This window comes from Euprymna scolopes, chromosome 19 (assembly GCF_053919585.1).
Source record: "Euprymna scolopes isolate OS-2025 chromosome 19, ASM5391958v1, whole genome shotgun sequence".
NCBI lineage: Eukaryota > Metazoa > Mollusca > Cephalopoda > Sepiida > Sepiolidae > Euprymna > Euprymna scolopes.
The window spans coordinates 19,723,428-19,745,062 of NC_136500.1; the positions used below are offsets into that span (position 1 = coordinate 19,723,428).

At 33.4% G+C, this 21,635-nt stretch overlaps 1 protein-coding gene across 3 annotated transcripts in view; it reads right to left on the reverse strand.

The window, feature by feature from the left end:
• The window catches only part of LOC145303472 (5'-AMP-activated protein kinase subunit beta-2-like), a 90,003-nt gene that overhangs the window by 19,132 nt on the left and 49,236 nt on the right, over window positions 1-21,635 (reverse strand). For 2 of the 3 annotated variants that reach the window (XM_080144820.1, XM_080144822.1), the window contains exons 3-4: window positions 20,181-20,228; window positions 3,349-3,442 (exon numbers count right to left, since the gene is read on the reverse strand). In XM_080144820.1, the coding sequence (XP_080000946.1) occupies window positions 3,349-3,442; window positions 20,181-20,228 (142 nt within the window). The remainder of the gene's footprint in view (window positions 1-3,348; window positions 3,443-20,180; window positions 20,229-21,635) is intronic. The other variant, XM_080144821.1, reaches the window with a different exon arrangement.

Here is a 21,635-nt window from a genome sequence, read left to right on the forward strand (position 1 = left end):
TTTGACAGTTGAAATGCTTTCCAAATACAGTTCTGTTTAATTTTTCTGTATATACAGCGTAATCAGGTTGATAAAGTGGTTCTTGCCAGATAACCTAAGTTAAGCAAGTATCAAGTGGATAATGATTAGGGAATAATAGGTGCTGCATAGAGTATGGGAGGCAGCACTACTGTCAAAGGAAGAGTAAGCCGCCTCTTTTCCTTCGATAGTATGTGAGAAATCCTTGGGCAAGGTTGAGAACCCACTTCATCCTCTAAATCAAGGTAATGTGAGGTCATGGAAAGCAGGTAACTAATGTAATCAGTAAGCTATCACAAATAATTCTGTCCATGGTTTTGTATCTCGTGGTGCTGAACAGAAGATTCCTTTGGGTTATAATAGTCAGAACAATCGTCCAGTATGAGTAGTGCTCGGACAAGAAAAAATTGCAGCCTACTGTCTGTACAACTGCAAAGACAACTGTGGCAACACATTAAACACTTTCAAGAAACAGCGTGAATGGGGTTCTGAACAATGAGCAACAATGAATTCATGAATGCTTCGAGGGAGAGAGATAGATGGAGAGTTGTAGCCGTCTATGTCTTTACAAGGTAGACCATTTGAATGAATGAGTGAATTTTTATTTTTTACACAGCATGTTGCACTTTGCTTTTTGGCAATGAATCTGGTTTGAAATAAAAGCAACAAAAATCAAGCGGCATAATTGTTGCGTTAGTTCAGACAACAAATTCAGATGCATTTATTTATCTATCACACTGGTCAACACAATATTTTTGGCAGGCAAAGTAAGACTGGTTTCTGGGGTTTTCAAGGGCGCTGAATTCGAATCTGACATTAGTTTTTTCAAATTGGCTCTAGTTTTTGAGATATCACAGGGGGGTCGTTTGTCTGAAATCACCCATTCGCGACCATAGATAAACGTACAAAAAACGGCTAAATAGTGCATAAATGTCAGATATTGATTTTTATGATAATCTTAAACCACAAAGACAGTGTAAAATCTCAATCTAACAAGTTAAGTTAGATATAACATCATTTCATTTATCCTATAACTGAACACTTTTCATAGATTTCGAGGATATACAAAAAATTTGCTAAAAATTTGCTGAATTTTAATTCTCCAAGTGAAAAAAAACATTTACATAATCAGTTATATATCATAAATTAATGCAAAGCATTATACACTAGATTCTTAGTTACAATGAACACACAAAACAATATTTTATTCACAAAACTAAAATTGACGTTTATACAATTTTCGCTTGTGAGCAACTTTTGGGCAGTCTCTCAAAAGGTTTCAGCAGTGGTCTGCCATCATGTGCTCATCCCATTTGCCTTGATACCTCTCTTCCATTGTTTTGATGTATTGATGGAATCTCTCTCCCTGCTCCTCACTGTAATCACCAAGATTACCAGGAAATCTGTCGAGGTGGCTAAGCAAGAAATGAACTTTAATGCTCATATTTGCCCCTAGTTTTCCGTATGCAGTAAGCATCTTACGGACCAATTGCTTGTAATTGTCAGCTTTGTGATTTCCCAAAAAGTTTGTCACTACATCTGTGAAGGACACCCAAGCATTTAACTCAACCGTGTTCATATGATTAGTGAAGTCAGAATCCCTCATGAGCGTTCGAATCTGAGGTCTATCGAAGATGCCACCTTTAGCTTTTTAGATGGAAAAACCTGGAAATTGCCTGCATATGTACTTGAAGCAATCCCCATCCTTGTTCAACGCCTTAACAAACTGCTTCATGAGCCCTAGTTTTATGTGCAATGGAGGGAAGATAATTCTATCCCTGGGTACCAAAGGCTCATTGATGACGTTGGCTGTGCCGACTTCGAGACTTTCTCGTTCTGGCCAGTTCTCCCTTCTCCAGTGCTGGATTCTTGCTCTGCTATCACACAAACAAAGAAAGCAGGGATACTTTGTGTACACACTTTGTTGACCAAGCAGAAAATTCACCATTTTCAAGTTCACACAAATCAGCCATTTATGAGTGTTGTAATTCAGCTTTTCAAGAACAAATTTGATAGCATCATACTCTTCTTTCATCTTGGTAGAATGGCCAATTGGTACAGGATCAAACTTATTGCCATTGTGCAAAAGTACAATTTTTAGACTTGCTTTCGAGCTATCTATGAAGAGACGCCAATCTGCTGGGTCATATGATGAGATCCCCATGCAGTTAAGAAGTGCAGAAACGTCATTACAAAAGACCAGGTCGTCTTCTTTAGAAAAGAAACGAAGCAAGCTGCCTTCCCTTGTCCTATAGTATGTTACTTTTGTGCCAGAATCAAGAATGTTTTTCTCTTGGAGTCGTGATGCAAGAACTTCAGACTGCTCCTTCGACAAACAAAGGTCTCGCACTAGGTCATTAAGTTCAGATTGATTGAAAAGCTGAGGGCCATTTGAGGGTTCTTCATAGTCACTACAGCTATCATCACTTGATATTGAAAGATCAGCTGGAATCTCTTCGGTTTCATCGATTTCAGGCAAACTGGTGAAAACAGGCACAGGTAGATCCTCAGAGTGCGCAACAGGACGGATAGCAGAATCCAGGCTCGGATACTGCCAATTTGCTTTCTTGTGTTTGTTAAACCCCGTCATGTCATTGAGACAGAAGTAGCAGTCATCAAAATGATTGTTGGGCTCTCTCCACACCATTGGTACAGCAAACTTCAACTTCAGCTTACCGTTGGTCCAACCGCGGAGACTTTCTACACAGGTTTTGCACACCATATGTGGGGCCCAAGACTTGTCTTGGTCACCAAGTATCATATCGAAGTATGCTTTGTATGCCCTCTTGACAAAGTCTGTAATATTCCTCTTTTGTTGTGCCATCATATACTGTCCACAGATGTAACAAAAGACATCCGGTTCATATTTGCAACATATTCTAGAAGAACTCATTTTCTCTCTGGAACTCTTTTCAACTGTGGAATTAAAAAGAAAATTCTTAATTACTGTTTAATATATACTGCAACTATATTTATGGAACATGTTATTAAGTAATTACAGTATATAATTATATAAAAATTCTCCCCATATAAATAATTATATAAAAATTCTCTCTGAAATACTTCAATATAAACATAATCATTATAATGATTCAATAATATGAGAAAATTATTATTTACTGCTTCTATATTGAAGTATTTCAGGGAGAATTTTAGCAGTTTAGGCTTATTTGGGGCTATCAGCATCTTCTAAACTAGAGCCAATCTGGCAAAAACAATGTTATATTCGTAATCAGCGACCTTCAAAACCCCAGAAAACACTCCTAGATGGTCTGCCAAAGAAAAAAAATAAAAATTTGTTGACCAGTGTTATTTTTGCATATCACATACCTCGTCTGGATCGTGAACCCAGAGACCGTCAACTAAAAATTTATACTGATGTTCTCCTTCGGGCAAATTGAGAATCGTAAAAAAATCACCATTGCTGAAAAAAAGAAAGAAAAAAAATATACAGCTAGAATGAAAAAATATTAAAAATGTTTTGCATTAAACACTTGTCAAGATAAAGATTGTCGACTCAGAGTGAATTTGCAAACACAGTAGGGAAATTGACAATTTTTTATTTTTTTAATCTTCTATTCGCCTTAAACAAGGTACACTGTATGAAAATGTAAGAGGATGCTGTGAAATAGAAGTTAAATTTATAGGGACATATTAAGTGGGGAGTTGTGCAGCAAGATGTTTGTTCATATTATATACAGGAAACTTTGACACATGCAATAAATAAAAAAATTCTATTTTTTTAACTCATTCATTCTGAGTTGGTATCTTATTTTAATTGATTAAAATTAGTCAACATTACATAGAACAAATATAGTGAGGACCATTGCCAAGGATTTTGCAAAGGTGGGCTTCCTTTACCATGCTAGAAAATTATTCACACCAAACAGTATCCTATGTTTTTTTCACAATTCATTTATGCATGGAGTATTGCTGGTGCATCTACCACTAATCTCACCCTCTTAGACAAATTTAAAAAAAAAAAAAGTTTCACATCTAATAGGTTCCACACTATCGGCTAAGCTCCAACTTCTGTCTCATCACCACAATGTCACATCCCTGTGCCTGTTTTACAAGTATTTTAATGGAATGTGCTCTGATGAACTCATTGCATTTATGCAATCTTGATGTACATGCTCCCGTCTAATCTGAAAATCAGCAAAATCCCACCCTTTCACTGTTGAAGTCTCTAGATGCTGGAAAGCCTTCTACTCTAATAGTTTCTGCCCTCAGACTGTTAGACGTTATAATTCCTTCCCAGTTTCCTGCACTAACCAGCAAAAGTTTAAATGTGATGTGAACAGACATCTCGCTACTCAACTCCCCACAGTCCCCTTTTAGACATGATCTCAAATAGTAGCCTTTTATGTCCCAAGTGGCAATATGCCTTGTTCGGGGTGAAATAGAGTTAAAAAAAAAAAAAAAAAAAAAAAAAATTATGTGACAAAAGAATGAATTGCTTGTTTTGTGATACACGGCTGAGTGAAGAGTTTTATAAAATACTTTGCACAATTCAGCAACTTCTGGTTATTTAACCAATGCCATAAAGGTGACAAATCGCACTGGGTTGTGATATACCAAGCTCGCTTAATACTTCCCGGATTTGTCTGTATGCCTTAGAACACAGGTTTTTTAGAATGCAAGCTGGCCTGATTGTCACCGTAACCCGAGCAGAATCTTCTGAGCTGAAATCAGAGCAAAATTTCCTGGCCAAAAACACACAAGTAAAGAAACATACTTTCATCCTGTACATTTTAATCAAACAAAATATTCCTTAGTTTTGGGATAGAATTATATATTTTTTTTAAATTCCATTTTAATTGTTCTAATAGTGTACAGGGTGTTCCAAAAGTCTTGGGAACATTTCAAGTTCTCATATCTGCTTAATGTGCCCAAGACTTTTGCAACACCCTGTATTATAAACAAATGAAATATAATATAAAAGTAAAAAGATTCATTTTTTTTTTATATATAAATCTCATATGTCTGTTTGTTTGTTTGTTTGTATGTTTGCCTAAAACTTTCAACAGAGGTGAGGGATTTTCATGAGATCGATATCATTTTGAAGCTCGACCCTTCGGATGACAAATATCGAAAAATTGGCCCAAAACATTAATTCCTTCACCCTAAACTGGACACTTTTCTACAAGGAGGGATCGCTTTTTTCACCAATATTTTTCAAAAGTCATCCTCTCTTTTTGATTGTCTGGCCTTAATTTAAACCTATGTCACTTCCGGTTTGGCGATGGACGCAACAGCAAACACATCACGTTTTTTCTAAATTCTTTTCCCCCTTCGTGGTATGGGTTCGATCCTGCCTACTGCTACTTTTTTTTTTTTTTTTTTTGCACAATACACACCTCCAAAAACCCAGGCAACACCGGGCACCCAGGCTACGTTTTTATAAACCACAAATAATATTGTAACAGATATGCCACAGTTTATGAACTTTCAAATGAAATCAAAAATGGGATAAATAATAATGCCCAGTATGAGATAAATCTTTCTAGATATTTTGTAAAGAGCACTGTATATATATATATATATATATATATATATATATATATATATATATATATATATATATATATATATATATATATATAAAATGGGTTAATAAATTCCAACAAAAGAAAGATGTATATTTAAATAAGGGAGTAGTCACCAACAATGTGTATTTTTTAACATTACTTTATTATTCCGTGTCTTGGTTTTTCATTGAGAATTATGTTTGGATCATTGTAATAATGTTTTTAAGTCATTGAAATCGTTTACGTACGTTTCAGACGGTCTGATGCGTCCTCTTCAGAAATTATTTTCAAATGTGTAAAAATGACGATTTTCCAAGTTAGTTTGAAGTTTTTCCAAGGGGTGGAGGCTTGTAAGTGTTTATTATACATTGGTATGCTGAATTTTTATTGCTTTTTTATTTGGTTTGTCCAGGGAGATTTTGACCTGGCTGTAGTCAGTCGCTATCTCTTTCTGCTAATGTGTTTTTCTTTTCCTTTAGGGTGGGGTAGGGTGTGTGTATGTGTGTGTGTGTGTGTGTGTGTGTGTGTGTGTGTGTGTGTGTGTGTGTGTGTGTGTGTGTTTATGTGTGCGTGTGTGTGTTTGCTTTTATTGGTTTGGGAATGTGTATATTGTTTTATAGTATTTTGGGGTTATTTGCTTCCTTAGGAAGGCGGCTGTGGTCCGGTTACTAATGTGTATGTGTGGGGAGGGGGGACTGGCTCTTATGAAGTAAGGGTAGGGGTGCTTTCATTCTATTTTGATATTTATTTTTTGGATTCTTGGATTTTAGTATTGTGATTTTTCGTTTTAGTCTTATATTATGTTTGTTTAGAAAGAGGGGTGTATTTAAAATAGGGGATTTTTTAATGTTTCTATTTGTCTCCCCATGTGGGTATGGCCAGACCCAGGATCGGTTCCTAGTGTGGGGAAGATTTTGTTCCCCAGGGGGAGGGAGTATTGGGGGGTGTAGGTATGGGAGGGGGATGATAGAAGGGAAGATAGTCGTTTCAGTCATGAGGGGGTTCTCCTCCCCTGACTGAGGAGGGGGCGAGGTGTTGGAACAGATATTATACTATGGTTCTAGGTGTCTCCTAGTGTTGTTGGTTTCAAGGTTAAGTAGGGTTGGTATTGTTCAGTGTGTTGTATTAGAGATAGGGGTGTTATGTCTGTGTGTGGTTGTATGCGCGCACGTGTGTGTGTGTTTTAATGTGTCGGTTCTGATTTATGTGTGGGTGTGTGTATGTGTATGGGTGTGCATGCGAGTGTACCTTGCATTTCATGTTTTTGTGTGATGGTATTAGGTTCTGTTCAGTTCAGGAGTGAATTTGGTGATTTTCTCATTGTTTATACGGTCCCAAGCAATGCCGGGTAGCCCCGCTAGTCTATATATATAAAAGTGAAAATATGTGTTAGGGTGTGCACTTTTTCTGTATGTCCACAAAAGGCTTTTTTCGAGGGGACGCTCAGTCCGCTCACTCCTTAAAAATTTTTATATGCTGTCTAAATCATAATATCTACAACTTAAGAATGGGGGTCACGTCTATCTTTAATTTGCCCGACTTTTACGCGCTATTTTCGAGATTTGTTTTTGATAGCCGCGTGTTGATTCGGCTTTTTCATATAAAAGCAAAACTAATTTGAAGCTGGCATTGTTCCCGGCAAATGTCCAGAAAGCAACCAGCTTTGATCAATGCAGAGTTTCTCCTTATATCAGACAATTGCTATTAAATTTGGACAATCCCCTTTTTTAGGGGAGCTGATTTCCCCTCCCCAACATCTTGGGGAAACAAACCCAAAAAAACTGCCCCACAGTCCGCTACTTCTATTTGTCCTCATTGAAAAACTGCGCCACAGTGAAAGTTAACTCCGCTACTTCTATTTGACCTCATTAAGTCATTAAGTGTGGGCACCTGTAACTTCTGTTTCTACTTAAATAAATTTAAACGTGTTTAGTTACTCTTTCTTGCTGGCTAAGTGGTTAACGTGTCACGTTTTTTTCACACTTTATTTTCCAACTTCGCCTCAAGGCTTCGGGTTCAATCCTACCTACCTACCAAAACTTTTTACCCCCGCCACAAACATCCAGGCAACAATTTTTTTTTAATAAGTTTTAACATTGTTTCTTTTTATATAATATTTAAAAGGGTAATTACTTCGCTTATTCTTTTGTTTTGGGTTATCTAAAAATCAAATCCAGGCTATTGACATTGGGTGCATATATATATATATATATATATAAATAAAAATGGAAATTCTGAATTAAATGTAGAATTATAAAATTTATTGTTTGACAAGGAGTACAAAATTTTTAAGTTTTTTTCCTTAATCCATGGATTTTCAATGAATAGCTCATCACATCGGAGGAAATGTTATTAGCAAAACCGATGTGGATAATTATAAATGTTGCTTATTAGCACATGAATTGAAAATTAAATTTAACATGGTAGTGTGAAAAGATGAATGAATGAGGATGCAGGAACAAATTTCAGAATTTCATTTAATATATATATATATATACTAGCATTTCAGCCCGGCATTGCCCGGGTGGTTTGGAGGTGTACGTTGAGCAAAAAAGCGGTCAATTTTTTAAAAAACTTTGACCCCTATTATGACCCCTTAAAATTTGTTGCTTTGGGCTCCAATCAAGTTATTAAGTTAGATCCATGTTCAAGGAACCTATATCTAAAATTTCAAGTGTTTAGACCCAAAATTGGCGGAGGAGTTTGGTAGAGTTCTCAAAGGTTAAATCGTTGAACTTTGACCCCTGAATAGCCAAATTTCTGGCTGAAAACGGATTACAAAGATTTTCCCAGATCTCAGTATCCTGTATATCAAATTTCGAGTCTGTAGACTGAACATTGACAGAGCTATTGCGTTGGAAAATGTACACAGACACACACACACATTCAATTTTTTATCTATATATATATATAAGTAGTAATCCATTAATAGAAAAAAAAGGCTTAAGGCAAACTTTTTTATTAGACAAGATTAACAAGTACTTGAGAGCAAATTCTAGATTCTGACAGGTTTTAACTTCAACATTCTGTTTTGTGCCTGGCACCAAATTCTGACTTGTGCTGATGCCAAAATTTCCTAGTTGTAGCTCAGAGCCAAATTCTGGTTTGTATGCAGAGTCAAATTTCAGAAATTTCCTGTACCAAAGAATTAGTATGAAGTATTATTTGGCAGCATGCTTTAAAAGTTAAGTGTAGATATTATTACAAGACATTTGTTTACAAAATATATGTCTATAAAACAAATTAATCTATAAATAAGGATATGATTAGCCAATGGCAATAAAAAAGCTGAAATCAAAATGAATTATCCAACCCCACCTTTCACACGCACGTGTGTGTGTGTGTAAGGAAAAGCAAAACAACAACAACAAAAACAACTGACGACACAGTGCACATGTGAGAGGAAAGAGACAGGAAGTCATTCTTTAACGAAACAAAAGGCATCCCGTGCCACTTTCATAAATCCTTTGAAGTTTTTAATCTTTCTTGCAAAATTAACATTTTCAGTTTTCAGAGAGAACTGTTATGAGAAGAATAAGGAAGGCAAGACAAGATGAAGCATGAATGAGGAAGAAAGAAAGAAAACAGGAATAAAGTAAGATAAAGCGAGTGAGAGTGGGGGGGGGGGGTAAAATCCAGCCAAATAGCAATTAAAAAAAAAAAAAATGAGGAGGCAAGGCTTTAGTGAATTGACAGAAATCAGCTTATTCTCATTTAAACAAAAAAATGGATTTTGACCAAAAAGCAGAGAACTTGTATCAGTGGAAAAAGAAAAAAAAAATCAGAATTTAGATAAAAACTCAAATCTCTTTACAAACTAATTTTTAAAAAAAAAAAAGTACAGTTGTAGTAAAAAATTATCTGAAGATGGTTAACACGCTGTTGTACTCAACAACTAATCATACTCTACACACAAAAGTTGACCCCAAAGCTTATAATCCATTAATCATACCTAATCTGTCCAAACCCGACAAATAACATTTTGTGGAAGGATTTATACTGAATTACATTTTCTTATTTTTAACATACTACAGTGATACACAAGAAATGCTGGTGTATCAGAATCAAATATTGACTTTTGTAGGAAGAAAGCTGTTGGTGGCAAAGAAATGGTAAAGACACAATTTTCCCATATATATATATATATATATATATATATATATATATATATATATATATGTGTGTGTGTGTGGGGGGGGGGTCAAAGAACTATATAAGGATTCTTTAAATGGTGACTTTTCAATATAATGAAGAGCTTGACATGCAAGTGGAGCTTAGATACAAGAGGAAAATACATTTATAATAGAAAAATATATACTGATGCATATAGATATAATCCTTATCTTGTTACCTAGCACCTTCCTTCCTCTTCTGATGTGAAGCATTAGGCTTTGAAATGTCTGCCATAAAGAGCTTTCATAACTCCTATATATGCTGTATTGTATTCTCTTGTTTCAAATTGATGAATAAATCTATATACACCAGCATTAGGGTAGGTCGATTTTGAAACCACGGCAAGACTGAGGTAGAGAAAGTTTCTAAATAACATTTATAACAACACTGCAAAATACTTTTTCCCAAAACCTCGTAATTTTTTGAGCAAATGAATTTAAAGATTGAAAATTTTCAATATCCTGGCTGTACATCGCTAAATGCCGGTGTTAAATGAAAGAATAAGCATGTCATATTAATACCGCTTCTTTTTAAGAAAAATATGAAGAAAGTATAGGCAATATTTTTTAAATTTGTTTGTTATGTATGTTATCTTCAGAAAACTTAATGAGTACCGGAAAAAAAAGAAACTCCGCTAAAGATTTCATTTAAAATAAATTTTAAAAATTTATAACAAGGGCTTTATTTTACCCGGTTCATCTTTCCTTCAACACCGTCTACTAATTTGTTTCATTTTCTCGCTCGCTCGCTCACGTGTGTTGTGTTTACTCTTTAGTAACAGGCTGATTTCAAATACAAAAACTACATTTTGCATTTTATATCTAAGCACATTTTAATTAATAAGAGAAAGAAATATATATTTTATATCTTTGTGCTATTTTACAGGTTTTTTTTATTAAAAATAACATTTTTCTACGCAAGGCTATTTGTGTGTGAATTAATCGACTTGTGTTTTTAAACTGTTTTCGGTGAGTAAAACCATTATTATTTTTTTATATATATTTATCTGTTTTTCCTAATTTAAATTAATAATTTTCTATTTTCTATTTCTTACAATATCATTTAATATATTTTTGCAGATATTTTTCTAACAATGAGTCGAAAACGAAGTATTTCTACACGCAGTACTGATTCTACAAAATTTGCAGGCCCACCTTCTCCATTAAAAACTACAGAACCCCCTACTTTCCGTCAAGTTATTAAATATAGTTACTTTATGGAGAAATCTCAGCCAACTCTAAATGCATTTTCTCTTTCGAAATTAATGGCAAATAAAATTGTGGATATTTGGAAGGCAGTAAATCCCCGTTTGCCCCTATTGACTGAAAAATGGATTATATATAAAGTGCAAGATACTTGCTTTAGAAAAGTTAAGCAAATAAACAGAAAATCCTTATCAAAAGTCGCTAAAAATATTATGGTCGAAAAACTTGACAAATTATTTGACATTTCATCATGTTCATGTGATTTACCACTTGCAAGATTTAGTGACAAAAATGTTAAATGCAGAAAAGAAAATTGTCAAGCAAAGCACATAGTGTGTACCTGTTCTATCACAAAGAAGGTAAGTTTACTTTTATTTATTTTAATTTTCAATTATTCGTTTTTATTTTTAAAAAGGTTAATGTCTATATCATACATATCTTAAATTAAATGAATTTCGATACTTGTAATCATATTAATTACAAGTATCGAAATTCATTTAATTTAAGGTATGCATGATATAGACATTAACCAAATGAGAAAAATTCTTACAATTTTTTATATGTAAAATAGCATTATTTCTAAGACCAGAGTAGAATAGAATTAACATTTGTCAAATTGTATATTTCAGGTTCCTCTGGAAGATCGGGAATATTTGAAGGACCAAAGAAATAAAATTGGACCCAAAGGCAATTTTCAACTGGGACCTGTTGATAAAGCAGCAGTAGCAAAATCTAAAAAGTTATTTGTGTCAAGAGAAAAGCAAGTTGATTCATCCTCTCCTGTTGCTTCAACATCCCAAGGCCAAAATATTCTTCCTTCAGAAAATAGTGATGAAACAGATGAAAGTTTTGAACCAGAGGGAGAATGTAAGAGTATTTACAGCCTTATAAAAATTCCGCGTTATGCAATTGAACTCATCAGGGGTGATGTCTCGTCCAATTTAGGAGCAAGTCTCGCAAATGCTTTTCTTTTAGATCTGCAGGCTGTGGGCCTTCTGAAACCAAACATTGATTTAAAAAATATTTTTTTGGACAAATCCAAAATTGATAGGGAAAACGAAAGAACAAAAAATAGTGCCTATCAAAAGCATAATGAAAAAATTAGCAATCTTATCTGCATTGGTGTCGATGGGAAACACGACAAAGATACATTATTTTACCAAGAAACTGTTGATGATAAAGGGAACAAAATACAAAGAAAATCTAAAAGACAAGAACATCATTTGACTTTTCCAAAAGAGATGGGATGCGGAAGTAATGGGAAATACCTTACTCATAGAGTGATCCCCACTGTTGGAGCCACAGGTGCTGTTCTGGCAAATGAGGTGTTCCAAGTGTTAAAACAATATGAAAGTGTTCAAACACAAAAGGCTGTCCTTTTGGACAACACTAGCACCAACACAGGATGCAAATCAGGACTAGTCTCTTCCTTAGAAGATAAAATCAAAAGGAAACTACACACAATTGGATGTTCCCTCCATCAGAATGAGCTCCCTTTTAGGGCAATATTTAAATCCATTGATGGAAGTGGCAAAAGCCCAACATCTTTTACAGGCCCACTTGGAAAATTATGTGCCAGCAATCAACATCATTTGCCCCAAGTTAACTTTTTACAAGTGAGTAGTCCTTTAGAGACTATTTACTCTAAATTAACAGAAAATAAGGATCTATCTGGTGACCAGAGATTACTGTTAGAATATTCAGTAGGAATTTCGAGGGGCAAAGTAAATCCTAAGTATGCAGCCTGGAGGATCGGACCATTGAATCAGTCAAGATGGCTTACTCTGGCAATCAGATGAATGTGCATATGGACACGAAAAAGTTATGCAACAGAATTAACCACAAAAATGCATAATCTGATTAAATTCATTGTCCAAGTCTATGCAGTTTGCTGGTTTGAAATTAAATTAGATAACAAATTTCATAACCAGCAACTGTATATTTTTAAAATGATTGGGCAAATAAAAAAGCAGCCATCAGAAATTCAAGAAATAGCATTGAAAAACCTTAAATTCAACGCTTTTGCCCTTTTGCCTGAAAATATTATTTTCTCAATGATAAAATCTAATGAATTGGAAGTGAGAGAAGAAGCTATTAAAAGAATTTTAACCATAAGGTAAGTAAACATTTGTTCATATAAAACTGATCAAATTGTTTACACTGATTTATACATTCATTTTAACAAAAAATTTAATTAAAATAAAAATTGTGTTTATTTGTTGAATTCAATATAATAATTTCTTTTTTTCAGGAATGGGGAACCATCGAAAAAGCGTCTGAAAAGAATTTCAGATATAAATTTTAATGCTTCACATTGGTCGGATTTGATAGACCTTTCTCAAAATGGAGTGTCAGAGCCAGCTTTGACTGAAGACTTATCAGACAATGAACTTCGCGAATTCTTGATGAGTGGTAGAAAGCCAGATTTGCCTGATTTGCTCATTCACAAAGTGTTGAAAGGGCTGTGAAGTTGACATCAGAAGCCTGCCATTCAGTCTATGGACTTGAAGCAAGACATAGACATATTATTGCTAAAGTTTTATGCCATGAAATGAGGCCATTTTTTGCTTCAAAAGGGGCTTATAGAGAAACCTTTGACATTATGTTACAAAAATAGTTTGATTTTTGTACTTTTTTCCCTAGAAGTAAGAAATGTTTTGGATTTGTTTAAATTTTTTTTTTCCCCAAACAATTAAAACTTTTCTTCTTTTTATTGACAACAAAAAATTCAATTCCTTTTACAATTTTTTATAATTATAACACACAGTAAGGTAAAATATGCCATTTCCCCCAAAAAATGGGGGGGGGGGGGGGCAGTTATAAATTTTTTAATATTTACCATACCAGTTATTATATAGTTTATTTAAATAAATAAACCCACTCCTTGCTATGATCAAAACTGCAAAATACCAAATAATTTCACATGTAAATCTTTCACAGATAAGGATTTTTCCGTTTCAAAACAGACAATCTTTAAAATACAATGCTCATCTAACGGCTGATGTTAGAAACCTAGTTTTTATATATTTGTACTTCCCTCATGTGGGTGCAACTTTCTCCACCTAGGTCTTTTACATTTTCCAAAAAAAGTTAAAAATCAACCTACCCTAACCAGCATATATTTTTCTATTATAAACATATTTTCCTCATATATATATATATATATATATATGGTAAAACTGATAATTAGTAAAAACTTGAAAAGAGTGCTCAATACTATTGCAGAGCAAATATGTGTTTTATTTTTTTATTACCATTTTATCTGTTTGGTTACATGTGTTTTGGATGTTGGACTATGTTTACGATCCAACAGCCTCGTCAGACCTTACAGAAATGGTTGATAGTATTTGGAAGAAGTGTTTTAGAAGAAATATAAGAAAAAAAAAGGGGGGGGGGAAGCAATAAGCGAGAGGGAGACGGGTATCGACAATATTTCAGTTTTGAAGGTTAAAATACATTAGATTGTAATGTGTGTGGGGGTAGCAGATTCAGGTAGGTGTGGGTAAGACATGGATATAGGGAGGTGGAGGGAGGATGGTAAAGAAAAAATAAGGGGGGGGTAATGAGAGAAGGGGGGAGGAGGAGTTTCAATTTTTAGGTTTTAAATTTTGACTTTTTGCTTGTTCAACCAGGTATATGAAGTAGATGAAAGAGAGAGAGAGAGGTTTGTGTAGGTGTCATGTGTTTGACAAGTAAAAGGTTCCATTTAACATTTTTGTAGTCGACTTGTTCATTTCAGTTGACAATGAGTTGTTTTTAGGTAGTTAAGGATTAATACATAAGCTAACACACGTGCAAATATGCATACATACAGACACATTTCTACAAATCAATATATAGACACATACACATATATATAAACAATGTATATGCAGACATACATACACACAACTCTTATATATATATATATATATATATACACACACACACACACATACATATACATGGAAATATAGATCTCCAATAAGAAGTAGATGTACATATACATACATACACACACATGTACTCATATACACGTATATACAATTACATAAATATACATATTTATAAAAGATATAAATAGACACACATATATATATATATATATATATATATATATATATATACATACATGCACACACACACACACAGACGTGTATATTTATACAAAGTAAATAAAGTAAAGTTAGGATAAATAAATAAATACAAGGGTGTAGTTAATTATTAACTCCACCCTTGTATTTACTTATTTATCCTAACTTTATTTACTTGGTATAAATATACATATTTATATAATTGTATATACATGTATATGGGTACATGTGTGTGTATGTATGTATGTATGTATGTATGTATGTATGTATGTATATGTACATCTATTTCTAACTGGAGATCTATATCTCCACGTACATGTATATATGTAGGTGTGTGTGTATGTATATATATATATATATATATATATATATATATATATATATATATGTTTCGTGGTTAAATTTTAAATTCTGAAAAAACATATAAAGACATATATTCGATTTAAGAATTTATTGTTTGACAAAAGGAATATATAGAAGGGGTTATTTTAATTTCCTTAATCCATGGATTTTCAACAATGGCTCATATCAGAGGAAATGAAATGCAAGCAATATATATATATATATGTGTGTGTGTGTCTATGTATATATGTGAGTATGTATATGTGTATAAGAGTTGTGTGCATGTATGTCTGCATATACATTGTTTATATATATGTGTGTATGTGCATATGTGTCTGTATATGGATGTGTAGAAATGTGCATATGTATGTATTTGTATGTATGCATGCGTATTAGCGCGTGTGTTAGCGTATGTATTAATCCTTAACTACCTAAAAACAACTCATTGTCAACTGAAATGAACAAGCCGACTTACAGCAAATGGAACCTTTTATTTGTCAAACATATGGCACCTACACAACCCCTTTCTCTCTCTCTTTCCCATCTACTTCATATATCTGGTTGAACAAGCAAAAACAATCAAAATTTAAAAGCTAAAAATGGATATACCCCCCTCTCCTTACCCCTCTTTCTTTTTTTTTTTTTACCATCCTCTCTCCACCTCCCTATATCCATATATCTCCACCCACGCCTACCTGAATCTGCTACCCCCCCCACACACACATTACAATCTAATGTAGTTTAACCTTCAAAACTGAAATATTGTTGATACATGTCTCCCTTTTACTTATTATCTCCTACCCACCTTTTTTTTCTGGTATTGCTTCTAAAACACTTCTTCCAAATACTAACAACCATTTCTATAATAACTGATGAGGCTGTTGGATCGTAAACATAGTCCAACATCCGAAACATATGTAACCAAACAGATAAAATGGTAATAAAAATAAAACATCATAGCAATTCAGTCGACTAAAATAAGATGGAAAACGGGGTGAGGAAAAAGAAAAACAAATGGGGGAAGTTACATGTAACAAATGTACAATTCAGTAAAATAAATAAGTCGATTAAAAACAAGATCGTTAAAATACACCCGAAGCGCTTTTCGTTCAGACTAACTTTTCAAGGGTATAAGTCTGAAAATTCTTTTTTTTTTTTTTTAGAATATTTGGTAGTAGAATGAAGTAAGAGCGGAGAGGAGGTTAAAAAAAAAAACAAAAAAAAACTATTAGGTACCTTACCACAGGTTCCTAGGACCAGGTACTGACCTAGATTACAAAAAGTACCTTCCTCCCCTAAATCAACTAGACTGGGCGGCCAAAAGGCACGACTTCAACTACGGCAAAGGGAGGACAAAAGAAGCGGATGAACAATTCTACAAGGACTCTGCTGGAACAGGTCTGCTGGGAACTTTATCACGAGGGGCGCTCAGAGCGAAGCATTACCTTGGACTCGACGACTACTTCGATCCCCCATCTAAACAAATTAAGCTTGATCCTACTATCGTTGCTAGCTGCGAAGCAGTTATGGAAGTCGATACGGACGCAAGTACGCAGGCGGCGGAAAGCGGAAGCATGGGGAGGAAACGAATTCTAATTGAAGCCGGAGGTTTCTCTGCTTGCACAAAGTAGGGGTCTGGGAATGATGGCAAGTGCTTAGAGGATAGACAGGTGGAACTTTGTACATCCTCGGTACAAAACAGAAAACACTCCGGAGAGAATATTTTACTGAATTGTACATTTGTTACATGTACCTTCCCCCATTTTTTTTTTCTTTTTCCTCACCCCATTTTCCATCTTATTTTACTCGACTGAATTTCCGCTATGGTTCACTTCTTTACAATTATTCTAAAATTTTGCCAATCGAATAAAGAGTTATACATATATATGTGAAAATGTATAAAAAAAGAATACAAAAAGTATAAAAGCTTATAACTTTTCTTTATTCATTTTCTATTGGTGCTGTGCAGGAATACAAAATATTATGAAAAAAAATTAAATACTCTATTTACAAGTACATAATTTCAACCGATCCTTCAGTCTTCATCAGTGTAGTGAAAGTGATGAGCATACACGGGAGAAAGGAAGAGGAAGAAGTATATATATATATATATATATATATATATATATATATATATATATATATATATATATATATTAGTGATAGCACAATTCCATTCTTTTTTTGCCCGATTCTGATACAATTTCCGATTCTATTCTAAATTCCTGATTCCAATTCTAATTAAATTTTGAAATAGAAATTTTTTTTTTTTTTTGTTGGAGCAGAGGAGTGTAGGTGCCACAAAACCCATCTAAAATGTGTATATGTTTTCGCAAATGTAAAAATACACTTATGAGTGTAACTTACACGTTTTAGTTTTACTAGTAGTTTAAAAATCAAAAAATATTTATCATTTCATCATTAATACGTGGAAAATTAAGTTTTAAACAAAAACAAAGAAATAAAAATGATAGAATCATTTGGGGCATCAGGAAACAGGCACACTATTTTTCAATTCCCCAAAAAGTTCCGAGTTCCTCCCTCCCGATTCAGATTCATCATCCCAATACTTATATAAGTAGTGTGCAAAAGTAGGTATACAGTAGTATCACATCAATAAAATTAGTGGCATAATATGCTGAAGCGAAGATGACTCCTTTTAAGTAATGAAAATAATGTACAGACTATACTTTTAGCCATTGTTGTTCAATAAAAATACATGTATTTTTATTTATTTATTCATTTAAATTATATTGGCCACTTTAACCATGATTGGTAATTTGATGGACAAGCAGCGTAAATGGATTTTAAAACAACACGGCTCACGATATATCAACTACATGACAAATTTGAATAAACAGCATGCCAAAAAGTGGTCGACCAATTACTGTGACCACACCATACCATCAATTTAAAGTTGCTGAAGCATTTACTCAGAGCCCACAGAAATCGAAACACGGGGCCTCATCTGAATTTGGTATTGAGCACAGATCTTGGGGGGGGGGGGTCTGATGAATCGTACCAGACTAAAGATGTACACACCTCAACTGATACAGGGTTTATTGGAAAATGATCGTTGTTTACAATTTTCCAAAAACATCCCGAGTGAAGAACGTGGGAGTGACGGTATTCTTAACAAAATTCTATGGTCTGAAAAAATTTTTAAATTATCAGGTGATGTTAATTGAAATTGACACAATTGTGTTTTTATTATGCAACTGAAAACCTCCACATCACTATTGAAAAACTACTTAATCAACCTGGAGCAACAGTATGGGCTGGGCTTTCCTGTAAAGATGTCATTCGACCCATTACTCAACACACAACTATCGCTAAAAATGTGTATTTTGACACTCGATGTGTGTGTACTACTTGACTTAGAATTTCTCAGCAGATGGATTGGACACCACAGTGCCATTGACTGGCCGCCATGCTCGCTAGATTTTATACCTATGCATTTTTTTTAGGGGGGTGGGGACTGTTACGGATAAGGTTTTCACACGCATGTCACACACTGTTGGAGGCTTGTCAGGAAGGAAATGGATGTCAATAAAGAACTTAGTTCTAGAGTGTGTATGAGTGCCCGTTCTTGATTAGAGGAGTGTGTGAATGCCGACGGCAAACAATTTAAGTACCTAAGAGATTAGAGCCTCTTATTACACATGTATCTAATTACATCTGCTTCTTAATACATATTAATGCAAAATTCATTTGTTTGTATAATGAATGCAGTGTTTAATGTATTTGTTTTCTCTTTTTTTATTGCTGTATAGCACCTCCAATAGTGTGTGTGTGTGTGTGTGTGTGTGTGTGTGTGTGTGTGTGTGTGTGTGTATATATATATATATCATAATTTAGGAATTTAAAATTTGTGATTTGAAAAAATATATATAGAAATTTTATTGTATGCAAGACAAAGAATACAGTATAGTAAAATATATTTCCATAACCCATGAGTTTTCAATGTTTATACATCGCGGAGGAAAAATATTAGCAAGTATTATAAAAGGTTTGCACCTAATTTGCTATAAGTAATAAACATAGAAAATTAAATTAAATGTTTTTAAATCATTTTAGCTACATAGAATAAGGGAAATTTGATACTGATGCAACAAAAATAGAAAAGATATTGAACTTCAAATCGAAAGTGTGTGCTAAATCCTGTAATGGAAGTTCTTGGTATTCGGCAGGTAAAAAGATCCAACGTGTATTGTAATAAATCCAAGGAAGCTGGTAACAATCCAATATAAACATATTTCCACAGTTTTTCTTTAGTTTGATTGGATATCCGGCAAATCTTTGATTATATCAATCTGGTAAAAGTTTTTTTTCAGATATCAGTTTCAAAATCAGTTCAAGTTTTCAATCAATTTGTGAAAAAAAACTATATATATATATATATATATATATATATATATATATATAAATAAAACAAACTAAATTAAGATATTGTGATGCATCAATGAACTGTTACACACACACTATAGAAAGATTCATTTGGGAGGGGGGAGGTTAAGGTGAGGGTTAGAAACAAATAAGCATCAACAAATTAGTAGAAATAAAAATGATGAGTGGCTAAAGTAAATAAATAAATGAATAAAACAACCTGGAAGTCGGGTGCAGCTTACAAAAAAAAAAAACCTTTTAAAATTATTATTGTTAGAAGAATAATGGTTATTTTTGTTAGAAAAGTTATATATTTGCTTTAAATTAAACCATGAGAGGAGAAGGAGGGGAGGGCGATAAAAAGAAAGCGGGAGAGAGAGAGAGAGAGAGAGAGAGAGAAAAAGAGAGAAAGTGAGAAACCCAGCAAGAACAAGGAGGACAACAACAATTACCCTTCTTCTTCTAGTCTCTGTTTGTTGCGATCAGTCTGTCGTACATTGCTGTTGAAACAAAAGCAGGTTTAAAAACTATGAACAAAAAAATAAATCAAATCCAAACTGGGGTAAAAATAAAATTTTAAAAGATAATAAAAATAAAATAAAATAAACAACAATAAAATAAAAGTAAAATAAGCAAAAATAAAATTAACAAAAATAAAATAAAGACAAAAATAAAATAAAAACAAAAATAAAGCAAAAAATTTTAAACTAGTAGGATCACCAGGCTATAAAAAAAAGATTAGTATTATTTGGATTCTTCAGACTACTACATCTTAAGTGTTGTTTTCATATTTCAGTTGATGTACCCTCTGACCTTCTTCAGGTGTAGCTTGTTAAACTCAGCAATCTGCACAGAATTCCTGACGAAACGCTTTATTTAATCCACAGGGATAGCATGCTCTTGTTTAATCAACAATGACTGAATAAAAGTATTAAGTAATTTGCAATTGTATTTTTGAGCATCACCCACACTTGGTTCTTTAGCTTTCAGAAAAGATGTAACTGTTACAACTGAATTTTATCACATACTTTATCCACTATGCCATGAGAACTGATAATTTGTATTATTTTGATTATTCAAACAAGTATTCTCATCTTGGATGCTATATAAAACAAAAATACATAATACATTATATATGTATATATTAGTATGAAAATATATATTTATAGTAAGCTACACAGAAACGTTTTAGTAGAGAGATGAGTTCCTGCTATGAATGTCTTACAAGGATGCATTGATACATTTCCTTTAACAATAATAACAATATAAAAAAAACCCTGAAAATAATTTCTCCTCATGCCAAATTTTGTGTAATTCTAATCAGTTTTTTTTTGTTGTTTTTTGTTTTTAATATCCATAAGTAAAATTCATTGTCTACAATTAGTTACTATTTCACTTCTATTATTTAGTAATATTTAGGGATTTGAAAAATTTTAAATATCTAATTTTTCATTCAAACAATCTACACGAATTGCCTAAATACCTGCATATATCATATTTTCCATTAGACTAATAGATGAATGTATATCTTTTTAGAACTTTCAATGATGGTTCGATAATGATGTTTGGAATCTGTATTTACTGACATTGAATTTCCTTTTTGGATTATTATATCCAGTTTTAAATTTAGGGTGGGTTCTCCTATGCAGTATTTTTTCTTATTTGGATTTTCATGTACAAATATAGTGGCTAGGTAAATGATGCTTTTGCTTAAGCAGTTATTTTGTAACAATGTATGTGAATTCTACAATTACAGTTTTTCTCTCAATTATTTTCTTATTTCTATTAGGGTAACTGCTATAACTGTCGGAGCTGTTACTATTTCTTGCCTTTGTCATTATATTTATTACTGTTTCTATGCATTTTGTTTTTACTACTTTCAACTACTATTTTGTTATTGTGGATGT